The 19,827-nt window shown below is 43.1% G+C and overlaps 1 protein-coding gene across 3 annotated transcripts in view; it reads right to left on the bottom strand.

Moving 5' to 3' along the window:
• Positions 1-19,827, bottom strand: part of SPTBN5 (spectrin beta, non-erythrocytic 5) — a 349,132-nt gene that overhangs the window by 255,760 nt on the left and 73,545 nt on the right. For all 3 annotated transcript variants that reach the window (XM_033951049.1, XM_033951047.1, XM_033951048.1), the window contains exons 18-20: positions 17,227-17,484; positions 14,383-14,670; positions 11,593-11,833 (exon numbers count right to left, since the gene is read on the bottom strand). In XM_033951049.1, the coding sequence (XP_033806940.1) occupies positions 11,593-11,833; positions 14,383-14,670; positions 17,227-17,484 (787 nt within the window). The remainder of the gene's footprint in view (positions 1-11,592; positions 11,834-14,382; positions 14,671-17,226; positions 17,485-19,827) is intronic.

Below are 19,827 nucleotides of genomic sequence, written 5' to 3' on the forward strand. Positions count from 1 at the left end.
ATCACTTCTTAACACTATACATGAGTTACCCTCTAATTAATATTTAATTTATAATTCATTTCTGTATTGTAAATATTTTTTTAAATCATTCTACATACATAACAATACATAACATCAGCCATCAAATAAACATCATAAACAAAAATCCAAAATAAAGTCCTCAGTGAACCATCAACCGGCCCTTAGCCAGAACATCAAAGAACCCTACATGTAAAAGGCTTAAATCTTACACTCATCAAATTCTGTTGACGTTTGCTCTTCTTTGTGTTTTCAAGGTCCGTTTTCAAGATTCAATTAGTTCTAATTGCTTTTTTTTTTTTATAATTTCAATTTTTATTCCAAGTTTTCAAGTTATACAATGCACCTTGAATATCAATCTGCAAACACCAGAACATCAACAGCAACAACTTCAGAAAATATTCAGAAATGAAAAATGCACAAATCACACTCAATTTACTCCCCCCAACCCCCCCCCCCTGTTTTTTTTCTCTCCCATCAATGTTCACCATCCTAAATCCAATTCCCCCCCCCCCCTGTAAAACCCTCTCATCTTCCTAAGAGCAGACCCGGCAGAAATAGGTAACCGTCCCCTACAGGGTGTTCAATAAATCTCTTATTTTAACCCAGGTAAAAGCCCTGGACTGGAATTTATGACGACGAATAGCCACCGCTATCTCCATTCGTCCAATGGACAGAAATCTCGTTATCCAAGCATTCGGAGAAGGAGCCTCCTTGTTTTTCCAATGATTCGCTATAAGACACTTGGCTGCAGCTAGGCCCCAGCGCAACAATTTAGTCTGCCAGACATGTGCCTTTTCATTATAAAGCCCCAGAAGGCATGTCTGCGGTGTAACCTCCACCTGAGCCCCTATCAAGGTAGACAAGGTAGTGACAACCGCTCTCCAAAAGGGTTCAAGAGACTCACAATCCCACCAGATGTGTAAAAAAGAACCCACGTGGTTACTACAACGCCAACAAAGTGCTGACGTCCTCGGATACATTTTGTGTAAACGCTCAGGAGTATAATACCATCTAGTGAGTACCTTGTATGCGTTCTCCTGGACCAAAGCACAAGTTGATGCCCGGGTCACCTCCCCATGTATCACTTCCCATTGCTTGTTGGTAAAGGAAAACTCTAAGTCTCGCTCCCAGTGTTTCTGAAAAGAAGGTTGAATAAGGGAGTGACCCCTCCTATAATGGTACAACACTGATAAAGGCCGGGGCACCTGCCTAAGCAGTAACCACAGATTCTCAAAGGGTTCCCGCTCCGCACTAAAAGTTTGTCCCCAGCCCTGGGCCTGCAGGAAATGTCGTATCTGAAAATAAGCCAGGTAGTCCCTGTCAGGCAAATCAAATTTCTTCTGGAGCGTCTCAAAGGTTAAGATCCCTGAGTTCCCCATCAAGTCTCTAAAGACCCTCAGTCCCCTCTGGGCCCATCGATGAAACACCATAGTATCCCTCCCAGGCTGAAATTGGGGTTCAAATTGTATCGGAGCCAATGAAGATATCAATGCTCCATTACTCAACTGGTGTCGAGCTTGTGTCCACACCGCAACCAAATGTTTTACAAAGGGATTAGCTATAGTCGAAATCCAAGATCGGCAGGATCCCGAGATCCAAAGTCTATGCTTCAACCGCATACTATCCTCCTGTCCCTGTTCTAACTGGATTCCACTTTTATGTTCCCCCAGTTCCCAGTCCAGGATCAATTTCAATTGGGCTGACTGATAATACCATTCCAAATTCGGTAGTCCCCTTCCCCCATCAGATCTGGCCGCCCACAACAGAGATTGGGATAACCTCGGTGATTTACGTTGCCAGATAAACGTACGTAATGCTTTCCCCATCCCCCTTAAATCCCGAGCTGGGACCTGCACTGGTAATGTCTGAAATAGGAACAGCAACCTTGGAAGCACATTCATCTTCACGAGAGCTATCCTGCCCCACCATGATATCCAAAGGCCATGCCATCTCTGCAAGTCTGCTCGGATCCGCCTGTAGAGGGGCTGATAATTCTTCTCATAAATCTGGGTTATATCTTTAGGAATATAAATTCCAAGATATTTGAGACCATGTTCCACCCACCTAAAAGGAAAACTGCCCCGAATGTTCTCCGCTTCGGGGGGCGTGAGTGTCAAATTCAACACCTCGGTTTTATCCAAATTAATTCGGAACCCAGAGATTTTTCCATATAGCTCAAAAAGCTGCATAAGATGCGGAAAGGAGACATCCGGCTTCCTCACATAGAGTAAAATATCATCCGCGAATAGCGCTACCCGGTGTTCAACCCCATTCAGCTCAAAACCACTCAGGTTCGGATGATTCCGAATACTCAGCGCCAATGGTTCTATAGACAGGGCAAATAGGAGAGGTGAAAGCGGACAGCCCTGTCTGGTCCCTCGACAAATGGGAAAAAAATCGGTATAAGATTGATTAACATATAGACAAGCCCGCGGGTCGGTATAAAGGGCTCTGGTCCAACCAATAAATGTCTGGCCCAGTCCCATACGATCCATCACGTCCCATAGAAATTCCCAGAGTACCCTATCAAAGGCCTTGTCCGCATCTACGGACATCAAGACCAACTTATCTACCCGTTGGCCTGCTCCCCAAAGCAGATTCAGAGTCCTCCTAATATTATCACTCACTTGCCTACGTTGTATAAATCCCGCTTGATCCTGATGAATTATAGACGGCAAAATTTTCCCCAAACGCAAAGCCAGTACCTTTGCCAATATTTTTGCATCTAAATTCAAGAGTGATATAGGGCGATAAGCCCCGCAGGTCGAGGGGTCCCTTCCTGGTTTTAAAAGTATAGTAATCCCCGCCTCCCCCATAGTAGGCGGCAAGAGGGCACCTTGTGGTACTCCATTCGCCACTCTCGCCAATAATGGTCCTAGCTGTCCTGAGAATTGTTTATAGAAACATCCAGTGTATCCATCCAATCCCGGTGATTTCCCCGTTTTCAACTGCTTAATCACTCTCAAAATTTCCGCCTCCCTTACCGGTTCTTGTAAGTAAGCTTGATCTGATTCAGATAATCTCGGCAAGGGAAGGGAATCAAGAAAATTAGCCCGAACATCCCGATTTACTGCCTCCGGGGCGCTATATAGTTTAGAATAAAATGTTAAGAATTCCTTCCTAATCTCTGAGTCCGTCACCTTTACATCACCCCTCTGAACCCCCCGTATCTTTGTTATGGTTGCTCTATTCTGCTTAATTTTAATATACCGAGCCAAGCGAGCCCCTGCTTTATTACTATGTTCATAAGTCTGAATACGGAACTTGGCTCGCAGTCTGTCCGTCTCCTCCACCTGGTGTTGATATAATTCATCTCTCACCCTCTGCAATTGATTCCAAACCTGCGTCTCCCTAGTGTCCTGATGTAACCTCTCCAACACTATCAGCCTCTGGCGTAAGTATAAAAATCTCTGGGTTCTGTTCCTTTTGTATCTAGCCCCCCATTTAATAAGTTCTCCACGAACCACTGCTTTTAAAGCATCCCATAGTACTGCGTCGGTTACTTCCCCATTATCATTTTGTTCTAAATATTCAGTGATTGTGCGTTCCACTGCTGCTGTCACCTCCACTGAACCCAGGAGCGACTCATTAAGCCTCCAGTATTTACGCCCTCTTGCTTCCAACACCCCAGTGCAGGCTACCCAGACAGGGGCGTGATCAGAAACATGCATTGGTTCTATTTCAGCCCGCGCAACCCCTCCCATCTGATTTCTATGAATCCACAATCCATCAAGTCTAGTATAAGTATTTTGTGCATGAGAGTAAAATGTGTACGTTTTCTGAGTACCATGAAGTAAGCGCCAACAATCCACTAATCCCAGTGATTGCATTAAATTGCCTAACGCCTTTACAGGATTGTTTAGAGACCTACGCCCCCCTCCCGAATGATCCAAGACTGGGTCCGGAGGAACGTTAAAATCACCCCCCAAGTAAACCACCCCTCTGACAAATGATCTCAGTTCAGTCTGAAGGCCCTTGAAATAGGTAACTTGAGCAGAACAGGGGCCATATATATTGATAATTGTCAGCTGTCGACCCTGTAAACTTCCCTGCAGGCCCAGGCATCGCCCTTCCTTGTCTCTAAATATGTGTTCCACTTGGAATCCCACCCCTTTTCGCACCAAGATAGCCAATCCTCCCGCTCGTTTGGTAGCCCCCGCACTCTGATGTGTCCAGATCAAATCATATTGTGGTCTTTGGAGTAGGCCCACATCCCGGGGTCTCAAATGAGTCTCCTGTAGCAGACATATATCCCATTTCATACGAGTCAATTCCCTAAACACCAGGCTCCGTTTACCAGGACTATTAAGTCCATTAACATTCCAGGATCCAATGACAATCTCCGGCTCCCCATCTCCCTCTTTCCGCCAGGTCTGCTCTCTCCTATGAATCAGTCCCCTCCCTCCCCCCCCCCCCCTCCTAATAGCCGATCCCTCCATTTTGGAATCAGCCATATGAGAAATGTACGTCCTATCCAAGAGGCTCATCGTGATTGCATTCCCTATCTCTATATTCACTCCACCTCCCCATGCATTCTGTCCACTCTCTCCCCTCCCTCCAATATTCAACAAGAACCCCCCGTGCTTCCGTCCCACCTATAGAACTATGAAAAGACATCTCTAATTACCATGCAGGTTCCCCATACTGTGAACATTTATAGCTACCCTCTGGGAGAAAATAACCCAATATTGAACAGTGGAGGCAATAGCTAACTCCCATCAGCAATGTCCAGAAAAATCCACTTAAAAGCAGTATGCTCCCCTCTCCGTCCCACTCCCCAATCCCCCCCATTAGAGTCTCAGACATCTTATAGAGAAGAGGAGAGCTACTAAAGCATTCAACCCTGCCATTAACACACTGCCCCGATCCACCCTCCCATGGCATAATATGGATTCCACCTCTGTACCATTAAGCACTCTCTCCCAGGCAATCTTCACCTTCCAATCCTTCATATCATCTTCACCTCCTCTCCTGCACGGCCGCACCATTCATCCATCATCCAACTTCCAATCAGTTCTATCATTAAAGCAAAAACATTAAGTAAGGAAAAGTTCAATTCACTCTCTCAATAATATGTAACTTAGTGCTTCATGCAGCCCTCCTCCCGGGTCGCCCCTTTTCTATCAACAAGCTCCCCTATATGGAATAACCCAGCAGAGCCGCAACTACAGTATTCAACATCCCACAACCCCCTGTAATATAGGAACTAAGTCGGAACAGTCAAGTCCAGTATCTGGTGATCATTTCAAGTCCCAGAGGTTGATGGCTGTGGACTCTCAGCTTGAATTTCCACTGGTCTGGTGCCTGGATCTTCCTCCTCTCCTGTAGAACCCCTTTCGCCTTTGTCCTCCGCCATTCTACAGCCCAAGTCCTTCAATGCAAGCCATGCGTCAGCTGATGAATCCACTCTGCGATGCTTCCCGTTTACCGTGATTAACAATCCAAAAGGGAATAGCCAGCGGTAACGATAGCCCTCCGTTCTCATAAATTGAGTCACCTCTTTAAAAGCACGGCGTTTTTGGAGGGTCACTGCCGCTAGATCCTGATAGACCCCCACCACCACTCCTTTCCATATAAAATTAGGGTGGCGCCGGGCTGCTTGTAGAATCCGTTCCTTAATCGGGAAATCACCAAAGCATGCAATGATGTCTCTATTGCCCGTGCCTCTGGCTGAACCCAGGCTCCTATGAGCGCGTTGTAAAACTATAGGGCTCACGTCTTCCCGCTCTTCTTCCCGTAGCAAATCTGTGCAAAAGTCATTAACCACTGTCCTCGCGTCTTTGTATTGTTCTGTGTCCGGAATTCCTTTAAATCTTAAATTGTGGCGTCTCGAGCGGTTTTCTAAATCCTCCACTTGACTCCGCAGTTCTTCTAGCTGGGACACCGCCACGTGCAGCTCCGATGAGCAGGCCTGCACCGTGGGCTCCACCTGGGTCAAGCGCCCCTCCGTAGCTGATACTCGGGTGCCTAACTCGCTCACCTCCGATCTTATTTCTGCCAGGGCCACTCGTACATCTGAGCGGAGCCCCACCATCTCCTCCTTAAGTTCTCTGAACCATCGTTCCAAGTTCCCTTCCATCAGTTTGTCTCCCATTTCTGCACCGGCTTGTTGCGGCCCAATTTGTTTAGGCCCAGATTGATGCGCCATGTTGGCTGAGGATGTTGGGGACTCCAGAGCATGCGATCTCGTTTTCACGCTCCCCGTTCCCAAGTATTGAAACTTTGCCAGCTTTTTTCTACTCACCATCCATTCACGAGTGTAATTCACCGACCACTTCCCTTTCGCTGCTCTATAGAGATAGTTTATTATGCCGTCAATATCGAGCCCCTCCGGAGCCCGAGAATTAGCCAGCCATGCTTCCCGGTGACGTCACTTCCTCCTAGTTCTAATTGCTTTTATTGCATAGTTCAGGTTCCTGTTCGGCACAGCCCTGCCCAGTGCCGAATAAAGTGACTTACCCCCTCTTATACTAAAGTGAGCTATGTTTTTTAGCGCATGCAGGATATTACCGCACGCTACATGGCTAGAACTAACGCCAGCTCAATGCTGGCGTTAAGGTCTAGCGCGTGCGGCAATTCAGCACGCGCTATTCCGCGTGTTAAAGCCCTAACGCAGATTTGTAAAAGGGGCCCTTAGTGTTTGTGCCTAGTATCCAATACAATCTGTCTTCTAAAGACTTTTCAATTCATTTCCACTTAACACCATCTTCTGTTACCGCCCGATGCCTCCGACTCAAGCTGAGTTTCAACACAATCGTCATCAGGGAGGTTTTAAAGTTACTGCTCAACACAGTTTTTCATACATCTCATCAGTCGAGATCTCCAGCTGGGCAAAATGCGTTAGCGTTTAGCGCGCACAAATATTTAGCCCATGCTAGCGCCTTAGTAAAAGGACCCCCCGTGTTAAATGGTGAAAATTTCAGTTGTACAACAGCAGAAAAAAATGAAGAGTGACCGCTAATTTTTGATACAGCCATCACAAAACCTCTATGCTGATGGCACCCACTCTTCCAACAGCTTTTCACAATTCATTGTATTAATGGAAATTCCTCAGTTCCAGTCATTTATGAGTTGCTTCCCAGAAAGTCTGAAGAAAATTATTAACATCTGTTTCAACAAGTAGAAGAAACTGACACTAAATTTATTGCTGGGCTAACCCAAATTCAATAAAGGGAAAAAATGCCAGTTTTAGGAAGGGGTGCTGAAAAGTTCTCAACCCAACCAACTTCCTAAATCCTGAGCGTTATTTTGCTACTGTAGCTGAAAAGAGTGTTATTTTATTTTGCAAAGTGCCAATTTGCAGAATTGCAATGCTATGTTTTGACATAGTTGCAGATCATTGCCTGAACCATGCCAACAAAAAATGTGGAATGTTCAAGATTGCAATTCCAAGCCCATCATGAAATTCCTGTTCTTGCAGAAGAAAACTCCAAAGGAAATCCATGAATGCATGATGCAAACATTGATTTTGAAACTGAAGATGCAAACAAAGTCAGGGAAGCCTCAAATAGTGTCAGCTCCTGAAATTGTTGACCATGTCCATGATCTGATTTTCACACTATACACAGGGAAAGATTATGACAAAAGTCAGCCAAAGTATGTGTAATAACCAAAATAAGAACTGACTATGCTGAAAACTAGTGCACAGAGAGTGAAAAAGATTTATAAAATATGTTCAGAAAAGTGAAACTCTGAAGAGAGGGTGATAGCCCTCTCTTGGGGTAAGAGTTTACCGTCCAGTCATTGCATGATTGATTCAAAAAATCACTCTCTGAGAACTAGTGAAAATTGTAAAGGCTTATTATGATCTTGAAATTTTTAAAACACAGTCCAAGTTCAAAGGTTCTGAAATATGATAAATCTCACTGGATTTTTGATGCACTTATCTTATAGAGATAAACTTGTTCTAGGGGTCTCGGGTCAAGATCATAATAAGCCTTTACAATTTTCACTAGTTCTCAGAGAGTGATTTTTTGAATCAATCATGCAATGACTGGACGGTAAACTCTTACCCCAAGAGAGGGCTATCACCCTCTCTTCAGAGTTTCACTTTTCTGAGCATATTTTATAAATCTTTTTCACTCTCTGTGCACTAGTTTTCAGCATAGTCAGTTCTTATTTTGATTACATGATCTGATTTTGGCATATCAGTGAATATCAACTAAAAAAAATTACTGAGACACTACAGATAAGCCAGGAAATGTGTTGGGAGCGGGAGAAGCAGGAGAGAGCAGCCAGAGCGCCGCGAGTGATTTGACTGCCTCTTCCTGCACTGAGTCGGGCCTTATTCAATCAGGACCTGCTTTGACACGCAGCAGCAGCGACTGCACAAGCCTTCCCCGCCCCCCACCCCAGCAGGCCCCGCGGCGCTCCGGCTGCTCTCCTGCTGCCCTCTTCAGTCTCCCCCATGAAAAACCATATTCGCAGTATTCAAGATTCGCGGGGGTTCCTGAAACAGAACCTCCGCGAATATCGGGGGAGTACTGTAAACCATGAACAGCTGGATATACAGAAGCTGTCAGCCAATTGGGCGTCCAAATGTTTGAATGCTGATGAGAAACAACGTTGATTGGACACTTCCAAGTTGATTTTGCAGCATTTTCAGCAAGCTAGTGTCAACATTTTGGAATGACTAGTTATTTTTGATGACACATGGTTATACCACTATGATCCTGAAACAAAGCAACAGTCCTTGCAATAGCGGCACTCAGGTTCTACAAGGCCAAGGAAATCCAAGACCCAAAAGTCAACAGGAAAGGTCATGGCCACATTGTTTTGGGATCAGAAAGGTGTAAACTGACTATCTTCCAAGAGCCCAAACAGTTAATGCAGAATACTACTGTAACTTGCTGTGCCGATTAAAGGAGAAATTGAAAGAGAAGAGGAGAAGGAAGCTGCGGAAAGGAGTTCTCTTTCTGCAAGACAATATACCTGCTTACTGATCTCGTTGATATTTGAGGGGCATTGCTTACAATTTCAATTTCTGAGTTAAAAAGGTGCACTATTTTTACAGATGGTGCATTACTCCTATTTAATTGTTTTCTAAGACAATAAAGTATCTTTGTAAAATGTCAGCTTTGTCAATTTAAAGGACATGTATCTAACTGTTTATGCTGTTGGGGAAAACATATCCATGGGAAAAAGTATCTGGAGAAAAATTGTCCAGAGAAGTGGAGGGGCATAATCGAAAGGAACGTCTAAGTCCGTTTTCGTCTAAGTCGCAAGTCGTCCAAAGTAAAAAACAGCCTAGGACACATTTTTGAAAAATACGTCCAAATTTTTTTTTGTTTCGAAAATCGTCTAAACTATACGTCCTGACGATCTGATCGTCCAAGTTGCAAAATCGTCCATCTTTATACCACATTTTCGTCCAAGTCAAAAACGACTAGAACAAGCCCTGTTGGACGTGGGAGGGGTCTGCAAAGTGATGGACTGAACACCCAGACATTGCACCTAAATAGTGAGGTACCTTAAAGGGCATTGCTGTGAACTTCACAAAAATGGTGCCACATCATCATCTCGTTACAGCTCCCTTATAGGTCATGGTGAGCCCCCCCAAACCACCTCCAGAATCCCCTAGACCCATTTATCTACCACCCTAATAGCCCTTATGGCTGCAGGAGCCAAAAGGATTTTGGGGGTGTATAGAGGAGTGCACGTTTCAGTATCAATACAGCGATTACAGTGGCTTATGGGCATGGGTCCTCCTTTCCATGAGTCCCTAACCCACCCCCAAGATGGCTTAAGCCGCCTCTGTGCAGGACGACTAGGCTTTCCTATGCCAGGCTGCCAGGTAATGATGGTCTGGAGGCTGAATTTTAAAGGTGTGATTGCAATTTTTATGGGGTTGGGGGGGTCGGTGATCACTGGGGTAGTGTATGGGGGTCTGTATTATGTGTTTTCAGTGCTTATCTGGTGACTTTAGGTGGGTTTTTGTGACTTAGACTATGTTTTAAATGGTCTAAGTCACAACGTCCAAGTTCCATCGATCCTGTGCTGTATAATTTTCGGTTATACATGCAGTAAGACTAAGTATAATCTGGCCCATGTCCCGCACAACTCCCGCCCTTGACACTCCTCCTGAAATGCCCTGTTTAGCTATGGTCGTTCAGCGGCACTATGAAGGCCTAGGCCGTTTAGAAATACGTCCAAAACCCATTTTTATTATCAACACTTGGGTGTATTTTGACAATGTTCATCCAAGTGCCGACTTAGGCCAGTTTTTGGACGTTTTTCTCTTTCGATTATGAGCCCCATAGTGTCCACGGGAATAATTGCTCAGGAAAAAGTGTCTGGGGAAAATTGTTGGAGAATAATTGTCTGGTGTAGGTTTTTGTGACTACCCACAGGTTTAATTTTGTTTTAAATATTGATACAAACCCCAGAGGCAATAACAGCCCCAAGGATTTGCTGCAGAGTGAGCAGTTTGATTGTTGCCCCCACAGAATTGAAAATGCAATCCATTTACTTCTCTTTCAGGTTTTGTGACCTCACCCCATCATGCAGAATAGCTCACGGATCACCTATCTCACCTTTATAACTTCTTTATGACCACCTTAAACTCAATCACTCTAAGTGCGGGGGAATGGCTTTATTCTTATGCAGACAACAGCCTTCTCTTAATCCCTGTCTACTAAAATATCAAGAGCTCTAGATTAAAATACAAAAATGATTGACAAAACTGAAAAAAACTAAATTTCTATGGTGTGGCTCAGAGATACACTTGATCCCTTCTGCCTTTGTAATGACAAATGGAGTCAGCCTCGATATAGAAAAATCTACCAAGGTTTTAAGAATCATTCTAGATTCTACACTGAGTTTCGAAAATCACATTAAAAACATAGTCCAGAAATCTTTTCTTACACTACAACAGCTAAGAAGAATCAGACCCTATATTTTCCTACAACACTACAGGATACTGGTCCAATCAACGATACTATCTCTACCAGACAGGTGATCCAGCAGTGAATCGGGGCAGGAGTGATCTTCCCACACTCCTGCCCCATGCAGAGCCACTATCTGAATTGCTGCCACGAGTTCTCATGACAACCTTGCAAGTTCCTGGCCCACCACTGAACCATCAGGGCTTACAGTAGGCTTGAGAAGGCCTGCAAAGCATCAGGAGAGGGAGAGGGACATGATGCAGAATCTGGCAGAGCAGGGCTGGGTACAAAGCCTGGCAGGGAAGGGAAGCAGGGAAGAAGGGGGCTGGATGCAGAGCCAGGCAGGGCAGAAGAGGGAGGGGGGGGCTGGGTTCAGAGCCTGGCAGGGCAGCGAAGTGAGGCAGGGAGGAAGGGGAGTGGGTGCAAAGCTGGGCAGAGCAGGGCATTTAAATATAAACCCCTGGTTTATATTCGAGTCAACCTTTTTTCCTCTTTATTGGGAGGAAAAAGGTCACCTCGATTTATATTCGGATCGGTTTATATTTTATATATACAGTATTTGCAGTACTTTTCCATGCTCTTAATTTTGAATTGCAGCATTAACCCTGAATCCTTGGTCCAGGGTTTACCTAATACTATTTAGAAGAGTGTGTGAAAGTTCAGGGGAATATCCGGATCAGAGGCTTACCCCAAGGTCATCAGCACGCAGATAAACATCATGAATACTGAAAGACATGTGAATGCCATTCGCCTCCCGAAGAAACTGCTGCAGTTCCATGCCCTCCTCAAGCTTCTTCTTTCTCTGCAGCCACCTCTCCTCCAGATCACCATCCTCATGAATGAGCTTCTCTACATACTCATGTATTTCCCGGGTATTGCTGAGATCATCATGTGACAGCTTCTGGCCCAATGCTATCAGCTGATTAAATCTGAACAGACATACAGAACAGACAATTGTGTGCTAGAGGAACTAAAGAACATTTACAGTGTTTTGAATATGGGACAAATACATAGTGTGTTGCATCCATTAATAGGTATACCAGAAGTTCGTAATCCTGTCCTGGGGGGACCCTCAATCAGTGAGGTTTTCAGGACGTCCACAATGAATACGAATGAGAAAGATTTGTAGCTCTATCCTTCCCCCCTTTCTCTCCCCCCTTCTACACATAAATTCATGTAATCCTTTTTCTTCTTCTCTACCCACTATTTTAAGTTCTTGTAAACCGTGTCGAGCTCCATTCTCATGGAGATGATGGGGTATATAAACTTAAGGTTTAGATTAGATTAGATTAGATTAAAATGGATACAGTGCATGCAAATTTATTGCATGTATATTCATTATGGATAGTGTGAAAACTCAACTGGCTGGGGGCCCCCATGAACAGACTTGGGAACATCTGGTCTCATACAATGACACTGGATGGTACAATAAAGGTAGTTTCCAAGAAACCCCTCCTCCTCCCCCCTCCCCATACAACCAATGCACATTAACTGTTAGTATTAGTTAAAAGGATGTTGATTGGCCTATATCTCCAAAAAATATTTACACCGCTCATTTCAACTTACAAAGTTAGTTGACTCAGACAAAGTGATTTGCATGGAGAAAAAAATACATCATTTGAGGCCTAATACACACAAAGAAAGGGGTAAAGATTTGCCAAAATACAGCAACAAACCAGAAAGCAGATCAGTCTATTAGAAAGAAGTCCGATTTATTGAACCAGTGCCCTGATGTGGCCACTTTTCACTCACAGGCTGCATCAGGGGTAATAACTATACTATAACATAAAAGAATCACAATAAAAACAAGGTCGTACACATAATAAAATCATAAATAAACATCTCAACTACAGGTATAAACAAATACATAAATGTATAAGAATAAAGTAATAACTAACGTAAGAACATCAAAAATAATGTAATAAATAAATGTGAAAACATGCAATACAATATTTACATGCATTATTTATTTATTTATTTATTATGTTAATTACTTTATCCTTACTAGTACATTTATATAATCTGTTTATGATTTTATTATGTGTACGGCCTTGTTTTTATTGTGATTCTTTTATGTTATTTAATGTATTCGAAATTAATTTTCCTATGAACTGTTTTCCTACCTTCTTCTACTCTATGTTTATAACCTAACTAATTTATTTTTCTCAAGTACTTTAGCAAGAATGTGAGCCTTTGGGACAGTCAGGGAACTCTAAGTACTTTCTCTTCATCTTAATTAATCTTACTTATTGCATTTCTTCTGTTTCTACTGTAAACCGCTTAGAACCTCACGGTACAGCGGTATATAAGAAATAAAATTATTATTATTATTATTATTATTAAAGTTGGTACTCCTGATGTGGTCAGTGGATGAAACTTGGCCACCTCAGGTCACTGGCACAATACATCGGACTTCTAATTGATCTGTTTTCTGGTTTGTTGCTTCAGTTGAGGTCTGTGCATCCCTGTCTGGTTTTCTTTGATTTCCTTATGAGAAACCAAGCTCCGTGATGGATTAGTTAATAGTTGCTTATTTCTACGTCAGTTCATTTTCAGTAGGTTAGACTACTGTAATTCTTTATATGTGGGTTTATGAAAACCAGTTTGAAAAGGCTTCAGCCAATTCAAAATGCTACAGCTTGTTTGGTAACTGGCAAGAAAAAGATTGATCATTATTAAACAGTCTTCATTGGCTACCAGTTTCTGCCAGGATATCATTCAAGCTTCTGTGTTTGGTTTGTAAGGCATTTTATTCCAGAAAACCAGGGTATCTCTGTGACAAAATAGGTAAACAGGATCACTGTCGGTTCGTACGCTCCTCTCAGCATTGTCTGATTCAATTCCCTTCTCTCCATGTGGTGAAGTTGACTATTACTTTTTGTGGAATACTTTGCCTTCAGGCATCTCAGATTCACCTAGTTATCTCGAATTTCAAAGACCTGGGGCTCCTTTTACTAAGCCACGTTAGGGCATTAACGCGCGGAATAGCGCGACTAAATTGCCGCGTGCGCTAGATGCTAACGCCAGCATTGAGCTGCCGTTAGTTCTAGCCGCGTAGCGCCGGTTTAGCGCGTGCTAAAATGCTGCGTGCGCTAAAACCCTGGTATTTTGAATGTCCTTTTTGGGGATTTTAGATTTTGACTATTAGGTTTTTAGTTGTACTGTAATTTTTTTAAATTATTTTTAGTTATGAAAACTGCTTTAAAACCTTGGTACCAAGCAGCATATTAAGGGCTCCTTTTACTAAGGTGCGCTCGCATTTTCAGCGCACGCAGAAAATTACCGTGGGCTACACCGCGCGCTACGCTTCTTGAACTAACGCCAGCTCAATGCTGGCGTTAAGGTCTAGCATGCGCTATTCCGCGCGTTAAAGCCCTAACGCGGCCTAGTAAAAGGAGCCCTAAGTTATTAATCAAATCAAAGACATTTTAGAAATGGATCCCCTCTCCCAACCTTCTCACACTTGAAGGCTTCCCACCTCTGCTTATGATTCTGGATCTCCTTCCACAGGTACTGGTGCTCCTTCAGCAGCTGTTCAGCAGAAGCCACATCACAGCCCATCTCCTCACTGCGCAGCTGACCTTTGAGGCTTCCTATCCACAACAGGTGCCTGCGACTCTCCTGCAAAAAGGCCTGTTGGGCCTGTGTCTCCTCCAGATCCTCTCTCTTTTGTTTTGCCCGCTCTTTGAGCATCATCAGAAGTTTCTCCATATTTTCTACCTGGTCTTTAATAGCTTTGCTCTCCTTGGGGTTTGTGTCTTCTATCCTGGAAAAAAAAAACAGGAAACAGCATAAATCAGAAGCATCAGGGCAAGTGGTAGAACATGATTTATGGTTTATTGTTCTCGACAGACCACCTCTTGTACGAGAGTGAGGCAAGTTACACTAAAATACAATATTTAAAACATAAATGAAAAGAACTACCATTTCAATAGGAAAGAGAAAATAAATTAAAAACAAGAAGCTTAAATAGAGACTAAAATAAATAAAAGTCGATTAGAACAGCAGAGCTGCCAAGGGGGCTGACCCACTCAGTGGGAGATTCAGGGGCTGCCTTTAGTCCATCCTGCCCTGCCCATTGTTCCTCCTCACCCCACCCATTGTTCCAGCTCTGGCACAGCCGATTGGCGGCCAGAGGTAAAAGGAGGGGCCTCCCTATGCCCCAGCAGCAGGAAATGCCTTAATAAAATGTCATCTCTGCTGTTGCAGGATTAGCAGCAGCAGGAGATGATGCTTTATGATGGCATTTCCTGTTGCCATGGCACAGGGACACCACTCAGTGGGAGATCACAGCTCTTTGGTGGGAGTACAGAAAACCTACAAAAACAGGAGAAGACTTGTTAGGTCTGGAACAGTGAACCACACTCTGCACCTTCCAGTCATAACTAATGTAACCATTTATTTTTTCCCTCAAAACGGGACAGGACCCCGGACCCCAGACCCCCCTCCCCCCGGGGTACCTTTTTTTTAATCCCAGTGGCTGCCTCCTGTCCTGATGTCTTCTGGCAGCGGCAGAGCGGCGCGCAAGGCAGGCAAGGCTTTTCGCGCCTGTCTGGACCCGCACCGCTCACTGAATGGCTGCCATCAATTCTCGTGGAACTCGTGAGAACTGACATCAGCCATTCAGTGAGCGGCACGGGACCAGGCAGGCGTGCCACTCTGTCACTGCTGGAAGACATCAGGAAAGGATGCAGTCACTGGGATTAAAAAAAGGTACGGGGTGGGGAGGCCTTATTCACTACAGTACTTGTTTCTTCAGCAGGCCCCTGAAAACGGGACATTTCAGTGTCCCTAAGCTGTGCTTGGAGACAACGGGACAGGATACCTAAAAATGGAATGGTCACGTTAGTCATAACCTTACCTGATCTCCAAATGCTAAACAAAAAAAAAGTATTTTTAGTGGGATCTTAAATTGCAAGAGGGATAACTTAGTATGGAGTGAGGTGGGAAGGGAGTTCCAAAGAAGAGAACCAAGACAGTGTTTCTCAACTCAGTCCTGCAGTACTTCCTTGCCAGTCAGGTTTTCAGGATATCCACAATAAATATGCATGAAAGAAATTTGCATAGAATGGAGGCAGTGTATGCAAATCAAGTTTATGCATATTCATTGTGGATATCCTGAAAACCTGACTGGCAAGGGGGTACTGCAGGACTGAGTTGAGAAACACTGGACTAAGACAGTAAAATGCGCTTTGAGTGTAGAGTCTAATCAAGCACATGAGGCAGGAGGAGCAGACTGCCATCAAGAAGTGAATGAAGGGCTCGTGCAGAGATGTGGGGGATAAGTGATGAAACATAATTTGGTTGATCAGAATGAAAGACTTTTTGAATTACAATAAGAATTTTATATGCAATAATTTATGGGAAGCCAATGGTACTGTATTAGAAGTTGAGTGATATGATCAAACCTAGTAACATAGGATAACTTTCTAAGAGCTGTTTTTTGCATAGTCTGAATGCTTATGATGGAGTAATGAGGTAGGCCTGCATGGTAGCCTGTCCGAAAGTGAGTTTGTAAAGCAAGAACATCCTAACAACTCAACCATCCTACCTCCTGACTTATGACACATAAAGTTAATTACAAAGTATTCTGCTGTCCAGCTAGTTCAACTAGTTTCATTTTATAGATGTCTCTCTACTGTATATCAAAAGACCAAAAAACCTATTGCTGAAATGAATATGAGGAAATTCTTTTCAAATCTTCTATGTTGTGGAGAAGTGTAGTGAAATGTAAAGACTGAGAGACCTCAAGTGTTCACATCCAACTGACAATGGAACGGATCCCAAAAGATGGATTCTTTCTGAACTATCACTGGTTTCAAATGTCTTTCTTTCTTTTGCCTCTCTAATGATTTTTTTAATTAACCATTTTCTCAATTGAGTACTTATATTGGCTTATTATAGAATGCCAAAAAGTGTAGCAACATATCAGATATTGCACCTGGAATAATAATCCTAGATAAGCAGGCTCAAAAACTTATAAAGCCTAGAATACTTAGCTTTTATCTAGGAGCCAGGGCAACTCATAGCTGTATAGAGTAACTATTCAGTAAACCCTCAGCATTGCTTTGCTCAACGGAGCGTCTCCGTTTCGCTCTAATGAGAGCTTCCTCGGGAGATGATGGAATATTGATGATAGTTGCTTGTGCTCATCTGGCCAACATTGGGCCAAAGATTCTGCCGTAACACAACAGCAGGAAGCCAAGCTCTCTCGCAATGTTGTGGAGAAATAATGGCAAACTGTATATGTCATGCAAACTAGGTGGCACGGACAAGGATATACCAGAAAAAAACTAACTGGCAAAAGGAAACAGCTGCTTACGATTTTGCAACTTTCTTGAGGTACGTGATCTTCTGCTCCAGTATTTGGATCTCCCACTCATGGCCGGCCTGTTTACGCCTCTCTGACTCCAGGGCTACTGAGGTATTAATACTGCCCGGATCAGAGTTAGTCAACTGGCCCAGCTTGTCACGGAGAAGCAGCTTTGTGCCCTGACAGTCCTGCAGGAAAGTTCTCACATCAGCCACACCAATCAGTTCAGAGCCTCTCTCTTCCTTCAGCTTTTCCAGTCGATCCCATCTAGAGATTTACAAGTTTCAGTCAGGTTAAAGATGAATTTTACAAAATATTTATTTTAAAAAAATTCTTACCCGCCTATTCTTAGGCGGTTTACAAAATACAGTCATAAAACGGATACAGACAAAAAGGTGCATACAATAGTTTCATACAAACAAGCAACATATACATAGGCATCCTGGGACTGTCTGCCAAATCTCTTCCCTGAAGAAGCCCTTTCTGGAAACATCAATCGCTCCTCCTAAACTTACTTGCTCCACTTCATCACTGACGCTGAAACCGTGGATTGAAGACAAAGTTTTATTTTATTTTTCTTTCCAGCTTATGATTTATCTTTAATCTTATCTATTGTTTTGCCTTTTGTCTTTGTTTTGTTCTATTTCTATCATTTAAATTTCTCCAGAATTCTACTGTTCAACGGCTCCCCCTTCTGCTTCTATTCCTTTCTCTCCTCTCTTCTACCTTCCAAAGTATTTAGATCAATGCTGTCTTGTTAAAATGTTTATTTTATTTTTATTTTTCCTCTAACTCTACTTTTCACTTCTCTATTACCCTCCAGGTACTTTAGTTAGATTGTGAGCCTTCGGGACAGTAAGGGAATTTTTCAAGTACCTTTCTTATTTCTAATCTTAATGTATATTTTCTGTAAACCGCTTAGAACCTAACGGATGTAGCGGTATATAAGAAATAAATTACATTACATTACATATACACTAGTTTCTTCAAAGAAACAAACACCTGACATCGCCATCTATGGTATATATATCAGTAGCAATTACCTCATAAATCTTGTATAAACAATCACTAAAATGCTTCCATGAATAGAGTAGGTTTTAATACATTCTTAAATTTTTGAAAATCCAAAAGTGCTCTCAACGGTCCTGTTAAATTGTTCCATAAAGTCACTCCAGCTAAAGAAATTGCAGATGTTCTTATACTTTCATGATGTGCTTTTGAAAAATCTGTCAATGATAGTCGTATCGCCCCCTCAGACCTTAAGGTCCTGAATGGCCGATAGAGTGTGTTAGATACCAAGGAATGCCTTGATGAATAACCTTGAACACCAACACAAGTGCTTTGAAGATGATTCAAAACCTTACAGGCAGCCAATGAAGCTTTTTTAACCATGGTGTTATATGATCAAAACATCCCAGTTACTAGTACAATAATTTGCCTTTATCTCTCAGTTACTGATATAGCAAATTCTTATTTTCCAAATCTTGCTTAGCTTATATTCTAGTGCACTTTGGGCTCCTTTTACAAAAGGTACGCTAGCGTTTTTAATGCGCGCACCGTATTAGCGCGCACTAGCCGAAAATCTACCGCCTGCTCAAAAGGAGGCGGTAGCGGCTAGTGCACGCAGCAATTTAGCGCACGCTATTCTGCGCGTTAAAGCCCTAGCACGGCTTTGTAAAAAGAGCCCTTTATCTTTTCCTGAATGGATCTCTGAAAAGTTCTTTTGTCTTACTGGTTCCTATGTGGTTCTCATAACTCCATTAAACCTCTACATTGTACTCGGCTCTAGATCGTAATTACTCCTGTCCCTGCAAAAACACAGTGCAGAGGAAGAGAGTGGCATAGGTCTACGAGTATTGGCAACCTTCAAATAACCATAGATACCAAGTCACTTGGGTTTTCAGGTTATCCCTAATAAATATACATGAAAATGATTTGCATAAAGTTCAAGCCATGTGCATACAAATCTCTTTCTTGTATATTCAATATGGATGGCCTGCAAATGTCTGCAAGAACTGGAGGCTGCTTACCCTGCATATACCCACGGGAAATTGCTTTTAATTCCTCTCGGCTGGGTTGACTTTACTTTGATTTTTGATAAATATTTTGAAACATATTTGTCAGAAAGTAAATGGGCAATTAGGCCCCAATTCTATAAACGGTGACTATAATATAGGTGCTGAGGAACGTGATGCCTGGCGCATGTCAATCATGAGTTAGGCGTCGCTTATAGAACTGCGCTTAGCAACATCTAAATTGGACAGGCACCCCATAGTTATATTAGGGTTTCCTTGGTCTAAATACCAGCACCCAACTCCAATTTAGGTGCCTACACACAAAACGCACTCACAATCCACCCTTAACCATGCCCATTTTCAGGTAGGCACATTGGACTACGCGCCTAGATAAAATTGGTAGGTGCCTACTGAGTTACCTAGAAGGCAATTAATATTACGCTTTTTAAATAATTAAGTTAAGCAGCTAGATTGGCTAGATACACCGATCTAGGTGCCTAACTTTAGGCATGTTTTAGAGAATCTGAGCCTAAGTACATATTTATGGGAGCAACAGTGGCATAGTAAGGGGGGTGCAGTCTGCCCCGGGCGACTT

This window comes from Geotrypetes seraphini, chromosome 7 (genome assembly GCF_902459505.1).
Source record: "Geotrypetes seraphini chromosome 7, aGeoSer1.1, whole genome shotgun sequence".
Taxonomy (NCBI): domain Eukaryota; kingdom Metazoa; phylum Chordata; class Amphibia; order Gymnophiona; family Dermophiidae; genus Geotrypetes; species Geotrypetes seraphini.